At 49.4% G+C, this 16,662-nt stretch overlaps 1 protein-coding gene across 1 annotated transcript; it reads left to right on the forward strand.

Annotated features, from left to right (window-relative positions):
* Positions 1-5,095: 5,095 nt before the first annotated feature.
* Positions 5,096-16,346, forward strand: ARF1 (ADP ribosylation factor 1). Its single transcript, XM_032181918.1, has 5 exons — positions 5,096-5,200; positions 12,421-12,600; positions 13,231-13,341; positions 13,986-14,110; positions 14,830-16,346. Exons 2-5 carry the CDS (start codon positions 12,453-12,455, stop codon positions 14,989-14,991), a joined length of 546 nt encoding a protein of 181 aa, XP_032037809.1. The 5' UTR covers positions 5,096-5,200; positions 12,421-12,452; the 3' UTR covers positions 14,992-16,346.
* The last annotated feature ends 316 nt before the right edge of the window (positions 16,347-16,662 follow it).

A 16,662-nucleotide genomic window follows, 5' to 3' on the forward strand; every position in this document is an offset into this window, starting at 1 on the left:
CTCGTGCCCTTCACAGGGAGGTCTGACTGCCTAAAAAAAGGAGCAGAAAGGAGGACAGTGGCAGTGTGTGAAGATACCCCAGGTGCACACTCAGGAATATGTTTCTGCTGCCACTGCAGATGCCCCAAATGTTATCAGATGTACTTGGTGTCGGTGGTGGCACCTCTATATTTAACGTGCTCTGTGGAGAAGGCACAGCCAGCAGCACCTCTCGACCACAGCCTTTGAGTTTCAGGTGCAGGCTGAGCAGGTTGCAAAGCATTTCCCAGGCAAAGCATCCTGCTGGAGAGTGTTTTCCAGCCCGGATGCTGAGCAAATGAAGTGCTTGGGGTCTAAATGATGCCGGGAGCACGGCAAAGCCTCACGCATCACCCAAGGCTGGTCATGGACATCTTCCCCAGAGCCTTCCTGGGGATGCTGGATGGAGAGGCAATGGAAGGGATGGTTGATGGTAGGGATGGTTGATGGTAGGTGATGGAGACCTCCTGGAGCTGATGTCTGGAGCAGGAGGGGTGAATCACTCCCTTTTATCTCCACTGACCTGAGCAAGAGCTGAAGGACTGGCTCAGCAGGGACATCTGCCTGTAGCAGCTGAAGGGAGGGGGGATGAACAAATGACAGCAGAAGAACCAACTTATCTTGCCTAACTCATCCTCCCCACGTACCAAAAGACACCGCAAGGCTGCTTAACGAGGCATCATCCCCTTGCACAAGCAACTGAGAGCATTATCCAGAGGTGTCAGCAGCAGCACCAAAAATTAGCAGCACGAGCATTACACAAAGCTCTGCTTCCCAGCAGGTTGCACTGCACGTCCCCGAGTCACGAAGCATAGCTATTTCTGAAATAAGGAGAGAAAAAAAATAATAAATGAGGCAGAGAGAGCTGCAGTCACTTGCCCACCATCCCGAGGGAGTCGGTGTCATAGGCGGAGAGCTGCTCTGCTTCCAGCTCCCCACATCTGAGATGCTCTCAGGTGCGTGGGTCCTTCTGCCAGGGAGAAACCTTGGCAAAATGAAAGCTTTTGCTGCAAGCTCTTGTTCCTCTGCTGCCTATTGAGGGGACAAAGTAGAGTTCTGCTTGTTTTTTTCTTCATTTCCACCTTCCAGGATGGCAAAGTGTGGTAGATCTGAGGCTTTTCAAAGCCCAGCCCCACTGATAGGTGACCAAATGCCTCCAAATGCACATACTGATTATTTTTTTAGTAGGTAAGGTAGCAAACAGCTGTTGGAGAGTAATTTCTCAGCTGCTGTAAGTGTGATTCTCACCCCAAAATGAGACTCAGAGGTGAGACATCCCTGACCCAGTAACATGGCCTTGCAGAGCAGAGAGCAGAACATGGGTGTCTGCCCCAGCATCACCCCAAAATACCCCAAAATGATTTCACCATCACCACCAGGAGGGATTCTCCAGCTGGACATCACTGCCACCTGCTCAGAGGGATGTGTTCACACCACCACTCTTGGACACAAGCAGAAGATAATAAAAAAATATCAATATCTCAATAATATCTCGATAAAAACAAGGTGCTCACACTGAGGAAAAAGATCACTTTGGGGGACCTGGAGTTAAAGTAAACTCTACCCATGGTGTTTTTTTTTTTCCTGGGACAGATGCCAAAGGAAAAGCGTCGCTCAAGCAAACACTGGGGGTGATGTTTTTATAACCTCAGAAAATCTCCTTTTACATACTTTTTTATTATTATTTTAAGACTTTTTTTCCCCAAAAAGTCAGGAGAACAGGGCGTAGCTCCGCAGCAGATGTGTCATCCGAGGCTGCCGGCGGGGAGGAAAACTGAACAGCCCCAAGGGGGTTGCGTGAAAAAAGCCACCCTGAGAGCACCCAGCGTGCCCCCCAGGGAACCCCTCTCAATTTTGTCTTTTTCCCAAAACTGTTTTTTTCACAGAAAAATAAGGTGCCAACACTCCTGCCCTGCCAGCAGCAGAAAGAAGCCTCCTTCTTCCTCCAAACGCCATGAGTCACCGGGCAGAGCGCTCAGCTTGCATCACAGCAGCCGTGACTCAGACCGAAGGGGACAAATTCCTCTTGGGGGAATCTCTGCAAGGCACGGGCTCTCTCGGGGATGAAAAGGATGAAATAAACCCCAAAAGCCCTGCACCCAGCCTGGTCTGACCCCCCCCCACATCAGCTGGGGTTTTGCAAGGACAGGCGAGAGGCGATGGGGTGAGCACCTCCTCCCCGCGTTGAGTTAGAGCGAGAAGCTGCTCCGGGTTAAAAATAACCCACCAGAAAAAGAAAAAAGAAAAAAAAAAAAAAAAAAGTTATTTTTAGTGCAGAGCATCGTCCTGATCTGGTTCAGAGTCCAGGCGTGGGGACCCGGCTGTGAAACAAGCGGGTGCTCAGCTTGTAGGGGGAGCTGGCTATGGGGGACGCGCGCACCAGTGGGGTTTTGCTGCCCCGGGGTGAAACTTCTCAACCTTTTGCAGGAAATTCTCCTGACAGCAGAATTTGGCAGGACAAACAAGGGGGATTTGAGCATCTGGGGCTTTTTTTTTTTCCATGTCCTTCACCACCGAGTCCCCGGCCCCGTTTGGCAGCAGCGGTGCTTGGGGATGCTTCTGCGCTCAGCTTCGGGCACCACAAGGAGCCTGAAGAAGAAAAATGTGAGCTGAGAAAAAAGGGGATGTGCCAAAAGCAAGCTCGTGAAAGCCTTGCCGTAATCTCTGTGGGTGTGGGATGGGACATATGGACTGTTCCTCAAAGGCTTGGCGATAGAAGCGCTATCCCCTATTGTCACTTTAGGATGTGCATATGGGAAAGGTTGTTTATATATATAAAAAAATATATATATAAATTATAAAAAATATATATTTTTGTTTTCTCTTCGTGGCTTTGCTTTTCCAGCACCACCGTTGCCATCGCCCTCTCCTGCATCACCTGATTAATTTTTTTTATTTATTTTTTTAGGGAAAGAGGTTGTAGGATCCAGGCCCTCTGTCCTCCCTCGTGTAAGGTTTTTGGCTGCTGCACCGTTTCAGCCCCATTTGGCAGGCGAATGGAAGGCTTTGGGGTGCTCATTTGCTATAACCACTGGGGAAAGATCTTGAAATAAGCCATTTTTGTGGCTTCTCGCTGCCTCTCAGAACTCCCCAGCCTGTCTTTAATAAAGGATTTATCGAGAAGTCAACCTGGGACAGCACACGACCTCGGTTTCCCTCGAGGTTACCCAAAACAGAAAGGAAATCATCCTGACGTTACCGCGTGCATTTGCTACGCCAACCTCCGAGCTTTTGTATTGTTAAACCAAAAATTTTAATTTTTTTTCCTTTTTAGCCCCCATGGCGGGGCGCAAGGGCAGCTTTCAGGTACGTGCCCAAGCCTCAGGCGCATCCCTGAGCAGCAGAAGATGAGGGCAAGGCTTCCTTTTCCCCTAATTTTGCCCCTTTTCCTCCTTACCCCCCTTTCTACTCTTTCCCCCTTTTTCCTTTTCCCTTTTTTTTCTTCTTTTCCCCTTTTTCCTCCATTTTCCCCCACTTTTACACATTTTCTCCCTTTTCCCCTTTCCCCCTTTTTCCCCTTTTCTTCTTTTTCCCCCATTTTCCTCCATTTTTCCTTTTTTCGCCCTTCCCCCCTTTTCCCTCCTTTCCCTCTTCTTTTCCCTTTTCCACCTTTTTTCTTTTCACACATTTCCCCTGTTCCCCTTTTCCCCCCTTCCCCTCCTTTTTCCAATTTCCCCCTTCCCCCTTTTTCCCCATTTTCTCCCCTTTTCCCCATTTCTCCCCTTTTTTCCCCTTTCCCCCCTTTTTCTTTTTTCCTTTTTCCTTTTCCCTTTTCCCTTTTTCCCCTCCTTTTTTGCCTTTTCCCCCCTTACTCCCCCTCTTACCACATTTTCCACCTCTTCCCCTTTTCCCCTTTTTTCCCTCTTTCCCCCCTTTTCCCCGTTTTCTCCCTTCTCCCCACTTCTCCCTTTATCCTCTTCCCCCTTTTTTTCTTTCTTCCCCTTTTCCTTCCTTTCTCTCCTTTTTCCCCTTTTCCACAATTTTCCCCCTTTTGCCATGTTTTCACCCTCTTCCCCTTTTTCCCCCTTTCCCACTTTTTCCCCCCTTTTCTCCTTTTCCCCTTTTTCCACATTTTCTCCCCTTTCTCCCTTTCTTCCCTTTTCCTCTTTTCCCCATTTCCCTCCTTTCCCCGCCTTTTCCACCTTTTTCCCCCTTGTCCCAAGTTTGCCCCCTTTCTCCCCACTTTTCCCCTGTTCCCCCTTCCCCCTTTTTTCCCCTTTCCTCCCTTTTCCATCTTTTTCCTCCTTTTCCACCTTTTTCCCCTCTTCCCCTTTCCCCCCCTTTTTCCCCCTTTCCCCTCTTCCCCCCCTTTTCCCTTGTTCCCCTTCTTCCCCATTTCCCCCCTTTTCCCCATTTCTCCCCCTTTTTCCCCCATTCCCTCCTTTTCCCCCATTTCCATCTTTTTTCCCCTTTTCCATCTTTTTTCCCCTTTTCCCAAGTTTCCCCCCTTTTCCCACGTTTGCCCCCTTTTCCCCTCTTTCCTCCCCTTTCCCCCCTTCCCCTTTATTTCCCCTTTCCCCCCCTTTTCCACCTTTTTCCCCTTTTCCCACGTTTTCCCCCTCTTCCCCTTTCCCCCCTTTTCCCCCCTTGTTCCTCTTTTCCCCTCTTCCTCCCCCTTTTCCCTCGTTGCCCTTCTTCCCCATTTCCCCCCTTTTCCCCATTTCTCCGCTTTTTTCCCCCTTCCCCCCTTTTCCCCTCTTTTCCCCCATTTCCCTCCTTTTTCCCCTTTTCCCCTCTTCCCCCCTATTCCCCTCTTTTCCCCCTTTTCCCCCTTTTTTCCCCCTTTCCCCACATTTTCCTCCTCTTCCCCTTTTTCCCCCTTCCTCCCCTTTTTCCCCTTTTTTCCCCTTTCCCCCCTTTCCCTTCCCTTCCCCCATTTCCCCCCTTTTTCCCCCATTCCCCCCCGGCCCCGAAAAGGGGCGTGGCCAAAAAAGTGGGCGTGTCCACCCCACCCATATATGGGCGTGCCATCGAGTGGGCGTGTCCACACCCCAAGCCCCTCCTCCTTCCCCTCCCCGCCCGCCTTTTTCCCATCGTGCCCCGCGCGGGGCTGGCACTGACGTGGCCGCCGAGCGCCGCCATCTTGTGTGCCTGGGCGGCGAGCGGCGCAGGGCGGGCGGCTCCGAGCGGCACGGCCCGGGGACAGCGAGCGCAGCGCCCGCGGCAGCGCCGGCCTTCCCCGGTGGGTCCCCGAGCCCTTCCCGGCTTCCTTTCCCTTCCCTTTTTCCCCCTCTTTTCCTCACCTCAGCCGCCGCCCGCCCGCACGGGGGTTGCGGCCTGAGGGGGGCCTGAGGCGCCTGAGGCCTGGGCGCTGAGGGGGGGCGGCGGGGCCGCCTCAGGCCGCGCTCCCCGCGTTCCCTCACGGCTTCGGCGGGGCCGCTCCCGGCCGCTCTGCCCCGCTTCCCTCACGGCTCCGGCTCCAGGTTCCGCAGTCAGGCCTCGGGGTTGGGCCCGGGGAGCGGCGGGGCAGAGCCCGGAGCTGCCCCCCGGCCATTGGGGGGCTCCTTCCCCCTCCTCCTCCCACTCCCTTTTTCCTCCTTTTTCTTCCTTTTTCTCTTTTTTTTTCCCCTTCTTTTTCTCTCCGGGGAGCCGAAGGGAAGGGGGAACCGCCTCGCCGCTCCCCCTACCGGAGGGATTAACCGGGCCGGCCTGCCTGCCCCACGCTCCCGCATTCCGGCCCCGCCCGAAGGAGCTTTGCCTCCCCTTCCTCTTCCTCGGAGGGGCCTCGGAGAGGTGGGGCCGGGGAGAGGAGGGGGGTGGGTGGGTGGATGAAGCTCGGGGGAAGCTCGGCCGAGGGAGTTTGTGCTGCGAGGGGCTGGCCACCACCACATGAAAGTGGTGCACGTCCAGCACTTGGGCTTGGAGGTTTGGGAGATGGCTCTTCCATGGCACAGCAGCTCCCAGCGCAATGATATTATACTCTAAAACCACCATATTATGTCTCTGTAAGTAGTAAATGTGATGCTTGGGGCTGACAGCCTCCGTCCGACAAAGGGAGAGGCAAGGAACGGGAACCTCGTTCATCATTTGCCCCATTGCAGCGTGACAAAGCCCCGGCAGGTCATAAAAACTGCCCAAATGTTGCGTTTGACATTGACCTTGCTGCTGTGCTGCGAGGCTCCTGCCAAAGCAAATTCCACAGGTTGATTAGGGTTGTATCCAGAGGGCTTGTTTGGAAATACAGCTTGGTCAATAGCAAAGATGGGAACTGTTTATCTAATACTTTGAACTTTGTTTTGCAAGCAGGGAGGCCGACAAAACCCCCTTGCAGCATATCCCATTAACCTTATTTTTCAGGCAAAGGAATCGAGTCAGAGTTTTTGCTCAAGGTCGCTCGGCGGCGTGCTTATTGCTATTTTTTGCTCCTGATTTGAAGCCTTTATGTAGGGGAGGGAAAAAAGGAACTCCAGCTGAACTAGAGGATTGCTTCTTGGCTTTTGTTCCTGGATTTTGTAATCAGCTTGTCGAAACAAGTCCTGGTAATCGTACAGATACAGAAAGGGGTTCTTGGAAACGAAAATTCGGGAGGCTGGTAGGACGCTGCGTGTTCCCTATGCTTAAAATGCCCCAGCAGTGCCCGAGAACCCTGCTGGACTGCTTTGTGTGTTGTGGTAATGACGCTGGGTGATGGGGTGAGGGAACTTGCCTCGCTTGAACCTCTTACGCCCCTGTGGTTTGCCGAGTTCACCGACTCCTCCGCTGCGGGAGCGCATCGGGCGTCAAAATGACTCAAGCAGATGTCATCCCCGCTCAGAGCAGCCTCTCCTGCTCCAGCAGCTTGTGGCGGACACCGTAGCTGCTGGATTGTACCTTTAGGAGCCCGGAGTAGGGTTACAGCGCAAACACCTGGGGGGAAGGAGCTCCCCAGGGGGCTGAGGCACAATTTTGGAGGTTGCCTGGTGGTGAAATAGAACCCAGAGCTGGCAAGGGACTGGGCTGAAGCGCTGCACTGGTGCTGAGAGAGAGCAGGGTGGGGGCTGGATTGGTGTCCTCGTCCAGCTCGTTGGGTTGCGCTCATTACACAGGTTAAAAATCAGCTTCAAGCAGCGTTCGTACATCTCACCAAGGCATAATTATCAGATAAACTGTCAATTACCTGAATTGGTGAAAGGAGAAGCTCCCGATACCAGATTCCAGCTGAATCTGCAGTGCTGCAGTTTAAAGAAAGCCCTCTCTTTAATAAGAAAAGGCTTTTATTAGAAATAAAAGCTGCTGGGATGTGCCAGGAGGGACTTTCATGCTAGAATTCTTGCGGGTTTCAGCAGCCCTCCCAGGAATCGATATTTCCTTGCAGTGGCTGAAGTCGGTGAGCACGAGTTCACTTTTTCTTCGAAGGAACAGTTCGATTCCTTCTGGAAATCCTTCAAAACTTCTGCTGCTGGGGTGCCGTAGAGCCTGTATCAGAGCTCGCACCCTCCTCTGCTGTTCCTCCCTTTATTAACTGATGAGTAAAGAAGTTTAGAATCAGCTTCCTACTACAGCAGCTGGTTTTTGTGTCATTCAGCATATTTTCCTTTCGGCTTGCAAGTATCCGTTTTTGTTTCTTCTTTCTAGCGCGTGCAGACATTGGAGGACCGTGGTGCTGCTTGTGCTGACGTTTCAGTTCTGATGAAATGCGTCTAAAACTCTCACGCTGGCGCTGATCTCATACCCAGCCTGCTGTGTAGGCTCTGCTTTGACATTTTTTCCCCCAAACCGAAAGCCGATTTCATTACCGGGGCTCTCCTGTGAGTTCTTGCCATTTCCCATATAAATGTTGACTTACTGCCCGGCTGCTAGGAAGGAATAACGGGGTGTTTGGCTTAGCTCTGAAGGGTTTTATACTCAGGAACAGTTCGGCCTTAAGCCCTGCAGAGAAATGCTTTGTGATGCTCCCTCCTCCAGCAGCACGGCCTCAATTTATTGGGGGAGCGTGAGGTTAGGATCAAATTGGGGTGTCACAAACACGCTGCTGGCACCACCTTATTCCCTGAGCAGTCTGCAGGGAGATGATGGATGTGCTTTATCCAAAGCCATGAGCAGCACCTGGCGGAGCCTTCAAGAAAATAATTTTCAGGTCAGATGTTTTCTCCTCTGTGTTGGTTTGCGTGTTTTTGGGTCGTGTATGGTTCCTTAAAATAGGTGGAGATTTTGCTGTGCAACAGAAGTAGCTTGTTCCCTATATCCAGGTGAGCTTAAGGTGATGGGTTTGGTTTGTGACCTCTGGCTTGCTCCAGACTTCTTGTTTTACTCCTCCTGGTCCTTCAGGAGTGAGTTCTTGTGGCATGTAGGAAATGTCATCGCCCCAAAGGCCGCCTTTAGCTGATCAGTTGAAGCCTTTGGAGGCCAAATTCAGCAGTTCCTCTGCCTGGCGGCACGGTTCCAAGCCCTGAACTTCTATTTTACATGGCACTACAGGGTACGTATCCTACACTAAGCTCCTCTGAGGGACAAACACCAAATTTCTGCCCCTTGGGGACGTTGGGTCCACTTCACACTTGGCAGAAATACCCCCAATATGCAGTGGGGGAAACCTTTGCAGTGGTTGAGGTCCCTCAAACACTCCCTTGGTTTTAACGGGTATGGCTATGGGGTCATTGGGACCTTTTAGGAATGAAAACCTCTGAGAAGTTCTCGGGGCTGCCTTTATTTTAGGGATATTGAGTCCAGATAACTCCCTGTTGGTGAAAGAACCCCGCAGGCTCGGTAGCTACCCCTCTATCTTGTGCCTGATGACCTGGGAATAGCCTTGAGGAACCCAAACCCAGCCAAATCCCAGCGTGAAGGCCCCGTTAGCAGGGCTCCTGTTGACACTGGGGCATCTTTTCCCTCGGGTCATCACGTGTGGAGGGCCAGCAAACAGCGCCTAAAAATAGCCGGGCACAACTGGAGGTGAGCAGTTGGCTTCGGGGCCACCCTGGCTGTGTACAGAAAGGGATTGATCACAGTTTGCCCAAATTTTGAGCAACAGAGAATTTAAATCTGTAAAGAAATGGCTCCAGATGTAAAAACTCCAGCTGTACATAGCTGCCTGTGCCTGCGGGGTTGAGCTGCTGTGGGCCTAGCTTGATCCTAAACCTCCAGCAGGGGTTTGTTCCTTCTTGGCTTGCTTCTCATGTGATTAAATCACACTCTGTGTTGTAAGGAACAAGCTGCTGAGTTCATCTGTGTTCCTGTTCTTCACCTGTTCTCGTGTGTAACACCAGCAACAGCTGCTCAGCCCGAATTTTAAGAAGTTTTCTCACCTCCCCTTCACACGTGGCCTTGGTGATGTTTTTGGTGTCTAATATCTTGCTGCTTTTAGCATCTTCTAGAATGTGACAAAGCAGAAAAGATGATACTGGCTAACTGGTAAGACCTGGCTGGCTTTTAAATTCAAATCTCTGTGAAGTAACAAACTGGATTTTCTTTTCCTGTGAGTGATGTGATCTGTTTGTTAATCCCAGTTTAGGAAAGATGGGTTTGGTTATTTTTTCTTTCAATTAGAGGTGGAGTTAATGGTTAGCCCAGTGGCAAGCAGCCTCCTCGAAATGGAGACGTATTTGGGATGGCAAACAGGCTGCTGCTGTCAGCGCACCAGCGTTCCTTGCCACGGGTCCCTCAGCAAACAGAACAAGGTCCAGAAAGAATCAGTAAGGCTGGAAAAGCCCCCAGAGATCATCAGGGCCAGCCAGCATCGCCCATTAAACCCCGGCCCTACAAGCTGCCCGGGGACAGCTTTTTGGTAACCCTGTGCCTGTGGTGTCCCCATTTCACTGCCTGGGTTTTTAGGTGGGATTTAGGGTCAGTGCCGTGAGGGGGTCCAGCTTTGTGATGCCGTGGCTGCCTCTTGTGGAAAGGGGGCACTGAAAAAAGATGGAAATGTCCTCGATAAGGAGGTTTTGGTGGTTTGCCTTCTGCACCTCAGAGAATCGAGCTTGTCTTGGCTGATCTTGCTGCTGATGTTATCAGTTACAGAGACCAGGGTGCCAAAATGATGGCGTGAAGCAGCTTTTGTCGCTGTGCTGGCAATTTATTCTGCTTTGGCAGCCTTCTGTGGGAAGCATTGGTACGTATGAGAGAGATAAATGTTCCTATCCTGTCCTTTGCCTAACAAAATAAGCCCTGACTTTGTTACGGTGTGTTGAGAGGATGTTGCAACTCCTGGCTTCGTGAAATTTAACCCACAGAAAACTTTTTCCAGAGGTGTAGGACTGAGATTCAGCAGAGTTGTGGCAATGCAGCCGCGCTTCCTGTATCATGCGGTGGCTCCGCGAGAGAGATGCTCTGAATGAAACAGCCCTGAAAGGCATTAACGGGTGGTTAAGTGCAAACTGCTCCAGGAGATTAAATGTTGAATGATCTTAGGTCTTGAGATACTCCTCAGAGCTTTTATTCAACCCTCTGCAATTAATAAAGGCGAATTCAAGCTCTTACCATGAGCTGCGTCGCTGTAACAGGCACTGGGCTGCCTGCTCTGGCAGCTGCTTGGAGACCTCTTCTGAAGATGGGCTCACAAAGTGTAAGCAGCTCGCAAGCAGTAGGTTTCTCGTTATGATTTCAGGCATCTCATTGGGCTTGTTGAGCCTCTAAAACAATCAGTTCACTAATTATTGGCAACATTTAAGGAAAAGCAGAAGGTATTTTTGTATATAGCATGCATATAACATTTTGGCAGGTCTTCACAGATGGGAAATGTTTGAAGATGCCTGAAAAGTGACGGGATCGCTTGGTAAACCTACCAGGGTCTTAAATTTCCCCGTATCTTCAGTGTGTGTGTGTTCTCCTGGTCCAGCTAACGGGCTGAAACGAGGCAGACACGCTGCTGAAAAGCAGAGCCCTGGACTGCAGGTCGGGTTCTGGTGCCGGTGTGGCTGAGGATGTCCTCGAGGAGGAGAGGAAGGAACTCGAGGAGCTTTTCGTCATGGTGTGAAGTGACAAATTCAGGCAGGGAGCGTGTCCCAGGAGGGGCGTTGTGTTGGTTTGCCTCTGTGTGAGCGGCTTGGATAAACAGGGACTGGGGCAGAGCTGCCTTCTCTGCTTCCTCCTCAACTTTCCTGTTTATATCACTTCCACAGATGGATGTGGCAGGTGAATATTCCCCGTGCTGCTTCAGAAATGCGACGGAAATGGTTTAATCCCGAAATTTTACTTCTAAATTTTTCACTTGGTTTTCATCTGCAAGCTGCCCTGCCTGGGTTAGAGAGGAGCTCAGTGCTAAAGTTTCAATCCCGCTGAACTTCAGTCACATAAAATAAACGAATCTGTGACTCGAGTTCCTCCAGCGAGTCAGTGCTTGATGTCAGTCGGGAACTTTGGAGTGGACTCTGGACCTCGCTGCGAGGCTGCTTTGCTCTCAGGCACGTGACTCGCTTTGTGGCACAGGCTTAACTTCGGGGTTAAAAACTGGTCCCAGCAAACTCCATGGGCCTTCCCCAGCGCTGAGCGAGGAAGCCAGCCTTGGGAAATCTGCAGCACAGGGCTAAAAAGGCAAAATTTTGGTCTGGAGAGCACTTCTCACTTCAATATTATCTAATTGTCTCACGCAGATGTGCTGTGAGATACACTGCAGTGAGAATTCTGTTTCAAGCACGCAACAAGCACTGGGTTTCAGTTGGCCTCGGTCTTTTCTCTTTTTCTCTTCAACTTACATCTGAATTTTTAGACTAAGCAGCAAGAAAAATGTGATGTCCCAGCTACATCTGGCTGTAAAGCTTTCAGGCTGATTTTCTCCTCCTGGGTGAGCAGAGTGACAGCTCTGGGTGGTTCCAACTCTGCAGGAGCAAGGTTTGGGGTGGAGAAGTGGTGGTAAGGGTGGACCCGTCCCAAGGGCTTGGTGTGGGCAGGGTGAGGCAGTGCCCCAGCGCCTAGCCGGGGAGATCCTGGTGGCATCAATCACTTGTGAGCAAGAAAAAGAGTTGGGAGAGGGCGCTCAGATATGTGGTCTGATTTTGGGGTACTCCCTTGGGGCCCCAGGAGCTGGACTCGATGGTCCTTGGGGGTCCCTTCCAACTCGGGACATGCTGGGATCCAAAGTGAAGAAAGAAGCATCTGTTTCTAAACCTGGCTCTTGTAATGGACTTCTTAATTTTGGTAGTTGTGTCAAAACCCATGGATTTGCTCCGTAAAGAAGGTCGGTGGTGTTAATGAAAGCAATTGCGCTCACATTGTGCTCACAGGGCACTTCCTCAGGGTTCGGGAGGAAGGAAACTGTTTGAGTAGGAGGGAATCCAAGCTGTACTCGGAGTTTCCTCCTCCAAGAAGGCACAGCTAAACAGGGAAAAGAGAAGAACATGTTGAAAACTTCATGTGGGGAACAAACCCTGTGCTCGGGTCGGGGTATCTCTCAGGGTTTGTATGGCCTGGGGATATTTTGGTGGCTGTGCCCTGCTCAGAGCACGCCGTCGGTAACTGACGAGTGATGCTGTGGTCTCTTTTCTCCAGACTTCACTGGCCAGTGAAAACATATCTCAGCCATGGGAAATATTTTCGCAAACCTCTTCAAAGGCCTCTTTGGCAAAAAAGAAATGCGGATCCTCATGGTTGGTCTGGATGCTGCAGGAAAGACTACTATCTTGTACAAACTGAAACTTGGTGAAATAGTAACTACTATCCCAACTATAGGTAAGACTTTTACGTGTATTTAAAGGCTTGCCTTGAGGTTTGGGTCCTGTTTGCAGCAGTGCCTTACCCCACTGCCACCCCGATGTAAGGGACCGGGTGCTGAGCCCTGACTGCCAGAACAAACATGGTTAAATCTCATTCTGTGAACAAATCTCTGCCAAATCTTCCGGCATGGGAGGGGATTACACTGGTTTTGTTGTTTTTTCCTTCAGTCCCTTGGGGAATGACCCTTCGTGGCCTGCAGCAGGTTGGGCTGCATGCCTTCAAGGCACACCGTGGCCTCGGGTAGTCAGCTGAGAACTGAATATCTGAGCCATGCATCATTTGTTCTCCTCAGAAGCCTGGAGTTGCCTTTTTTTCAACATAGTATAGTTTGTTCTGCATTTTTTTAGCTGCTCAGGTAGCAGTCCAGCTGTTAAGTTCATTCATTGTGATGGGCTGGTGGTTCTAGAAGTTCTAGAGAACCCCCATCCCAATGTTACAAGGGATGCACTGAGAGACTGCCTGCTTAAAGTAGATCTAAAGCTTAAGGTTAACATTTTTAGTAACGACATTGAGTGTGACTTGGTAAATAAAACAGGTACAGGCCACCTATGTTTAACCGGGACTTTGCCACGATTTCTATTTTAGGTTTCAACGTGGAAACGGTAGAATACAAGAACATCAGCTTCACAGTGTGGGATGTCGGCGGCCAGGATAAGATCAGACCGCTCTGGCGCCATTATTTCCAGAACACACAAGGTGAGTCCTGACGCCTAATTCACGGGTTTCCAGGATATAAAGCTTCTAGTGTCCGTGCTATAATAATCTTGTCTGCTTCTTGGGGTGGTGGGGAGTACAGGTTACAACAGGGTGTGTTTGTGTGCCTCTTATATTAAGCTCCTGCTTGTTTAAAGAGGGCTGGAAGGAAATGCAGAGACCAATCTTGTCCATCAGAATCAGAACTCACAATTTCTGCTCTTCTTCTATAAGCATCGTTGCTCTCAGCCTGCACTTCAAAGCAGCCTTTACTGCTTGTCAGTTCCTACAAACTTCAACAGCCCCGTGAGCCGAGAGCTTGTCACTTCTTTCACTGCTCTGCCTTTGTAGCGCGCGTGCGTTCGAGCCCTGTCACAGGATTTCAAGAGTTGCTACTCGTTGAAAAGTATCGAGTGGTTATGTAGATAAAGCACACGAGCTCCAAAAACACAAAAGCGGTGAGCTGCTCGCTTTTACCAGCTCTCAACAGCAGCAGGCTTTCAGACATGAGATTGCAATAATACAAACTGCTTTTTCAGGTATATTCTGCGTTACTCCTTCAAAACTTAGCTCTGATCTCCAGCAGCGGGTGTCCCCTGGCAGTAGCATTCGGTGTGTGCTTATTCCCACTCTTTGCTTGCTCCTAGGTCTGATTTTTGTGGTTGACAGCAATGACAGAGAACGAGTGAACGAGGCCAGAGAAGAGCTCATGAGAATGTTGGCAGAAGATGAGCTTAGAGATGCCGTTTTATTAGTGTTTGCTAACAAACAGGTATGCCCGAGGAGGGTGGCTTTGTAAGAAACCCTGAAAACATGGGATATATCTGTGAGTGAGCTCAGATTTGTGGTTTTGGTGTAATAGATACGCTCAGTAAGTGTCTCTTCAGCTTTGCAGAAGACAACAAACCCTCTCAAACTCCTCTCTGCGTATCTGCAGGGCGCCTTCTGTAAGTGAGCTTAGAGAGGGAAGAGCATGCTGCGACGTCGCTTGTGCAGGCTCAGATGTGACGGGCGAAAAACCTGCGTGAGCCTTTTTAGGATCACGAAAGGCGGGCTATAAACAGAAGCAGCGCTCAGCCGAGCACCTTGTGATAAAAGCTGAGGTGAAATCATTACTGCAGTTGCAGAAAACACTTCCTGAGTGGAAAGAAAGTGAATGAAAGGGCCGTGAGCTGTAAGCAGGCTGGGGGCAGATCAGAAGGGCCCGGGGGCTTGATCCAAGCGTCAGCCAGTTTGCTTCTGTTTTCTGAAGGCAGTATTTGGTGATGCTGCCAGCAGTGCCCTTGGTTATGTTTTTAAACCTTTGAAAACTTTGGTATAGGCAAAATAGCTTGAATATAAATTTATTTCTCTGGGTTTTTCTGAAAGATGAATTGAGAAGCTTTAGATTTTTTATTTCAATGGCTTTAAAGCTGATGATCAAACTGTTAGGAAGGTAGGCGTTCCTCCTCTGGTGCTAGGAGAGAAAATGACTCTTCTTCCTCCCCCCAGGACCTGCCCAACGCGATGAATGCAGCGGAAATCACAGACAAACTTGGACTGCATTCTCTTCGTCACAGGAACTGGTACATCCAGGCAACCTGTGCCACTAGCGGAGACGGTCTCTATGAAGGACTGGACTGGTTGTCCAATCAGCTCCGAAACCAGAAATGAAACCATAAACCTTCCTCTTCCCTCTTTTTCCACCCCTCCCTCTTATTTCCTCCTATTCGCCCTTCGCTTTACTCTAATGTGGCAAACTGTGCTACTTTGTGGTATCGAGTGCCGGAAGCTGTTTTCATTTCTTTTGTCACAGTATATATTGCATCATGCTGTAAATGTGGCAAATCCAAGCCTGAAAACAGTTAGGTTTCTTATTTAATGTAAATAGTTTTTGTTTCCAATGAGGCAGTTTCTGGTACTCCTATGCAATATTACTCAGCTTTTTTATTGTAAAAAATCAACTCACTGTTTAGTACTTGGAAGGGATTAAGTGGATTACCATAAGGGTTGCCAGCGGTCCTCGTGCAGTAGAGCTGAATACTATCCCGGCTGGGTTGTGAGATCTGTGAGATCCATTTTGGTGGCTGGTTTTTAACCTGAATTCTGTATTTTCTTTTTTAAATAGTCGAGGAAAAGTATAAAAACACTTGAACACACAAAGGTTTGACATAGCTTCTGCTGTTCTAGCTCTGACGCGGTGACTCTTGATTCTTTTGAACCGGTGAGGCAGCGATTTGACACCCGGCTGGCTTCACCTGGTCAAAGCACAGCTCGTAGCTAACAGATCTCTGGCGCTTTCTGTAGCTCATCCGACGTGCTCGTGTTTGTTCCTGCTCGTTAAAAAGATTTGTCGGACCTGGTTTAGCTGAGCACACAGACTCATCCTAAACTTCTGACTTTTGGGTTCAGGTGAGATTTACCACTTCCATTGAACTTGAATCATTTCTGGAAGTCACATTTTTTTAGCCTGTTGTATTTGTCAAAAAAGTGTTTTGTACTTTTCTTGTGTGTAAACCACTCCAGAAGGCAAACTTTTCCACAGAAAGCACAGCCTGTACTAGTCCTAAGCTCTATAGTCGGAAAGTACTGTACTTAAGTAAGAATTGCCATGAGAAACACCAAACATCTATGTATAGTGTCTAGGGGAAAACAAAAAAAAGCATGAGAGTTAGGAGAGTCATTCCACTCTAGAAGTACTCAATCCCATTTTGGAACAATCCCATATCTGTATATGTGTGAAAACCCTTGGCATCCCTCATACTGCAAGGTTCAGATTTGCCATCCGAAAAAAAAAAAAGACCTCTTTACTTTTTCTTTTGTATTTTGATAAACACTGAAGAAGCTGGAGCTGTTAAAACTTTAACTTGAGGAACTATCAGAACTGGTTTGTTTAGTGTTGTGGAAACCTTTATTGCTTTCAATACACGATTAGTAATCAACTGTTTTGTATACTTGTTTTCAGTTTTCATTTCGACAAACAAGCACTGTAATTAAAGCTATTAGAATAAAATCTCTTAACTATTTCATGTTTTTTATGCCTGGCTGTTCATTTGATCATCTTGGCAGAATCATAATGAAATACTTGTTGAATAAAAAGTTTCATGAAACTTGCACTGGTATCACGTCGTTTTGTATCACCCCTTTTAGGCTTGGCTGAGGGCTAAATGGAACTGGAACCACATTTCAAGCTCCACAAAAACTTAAGATCTCATATTTACCTTTTTCTTCCTTTTTTTAAGTGAGGAAGCAGGTGGCAGTCTTGTGTGACCTGGTGCCTGGTGGTGGTCTGCTGCTTCTCGCGTCCTTTGAGGTCATCTGTTGAGCTTCCTGAGCAGCCCCCAG

The sequence above is a fragment of the Aythya fuligula genome, chromosome 2, assembly GCF_009819795.1.
Source record: "Aythya fuligula isolate bAytFul2 chromosome 2, bAytFul2.pri, whole genome shotgun sequence".
Lineage (NCBI taxonomy): Eukaryota > Metazoa > Chordata > Aves > Anseriformes > Anatidae > Aythya > Aythya fuligula.

What these genes read in the sequence shown, in the direction of transcription:
- ARF1 (XM_032181918.1), top strand. Translation starts at nt 12,453, where the DNA reads ATGGGAAATATTTTCGCAAACCTCTTCAAAGGCCTCTTTGGCAAAAAA. An exon ending in AACTACTATCCCAACTATAG is followed by an intron (nt 12,601 to 13,230) that starts GTAAGACTTTTA and finishes TTTCTATTTTAG; the next exon opens with GTTTCAACGTGGAAACGGTA. An exon ending in TAGTGTTTGCTAACAAACAG is followed by an intron (nt 14,111 to 14,829) that starts GTATGCCCGAGG and finishes TCCTCCCCCCAG; the next exon opens with GACCTGCCCAACGCGATGAA.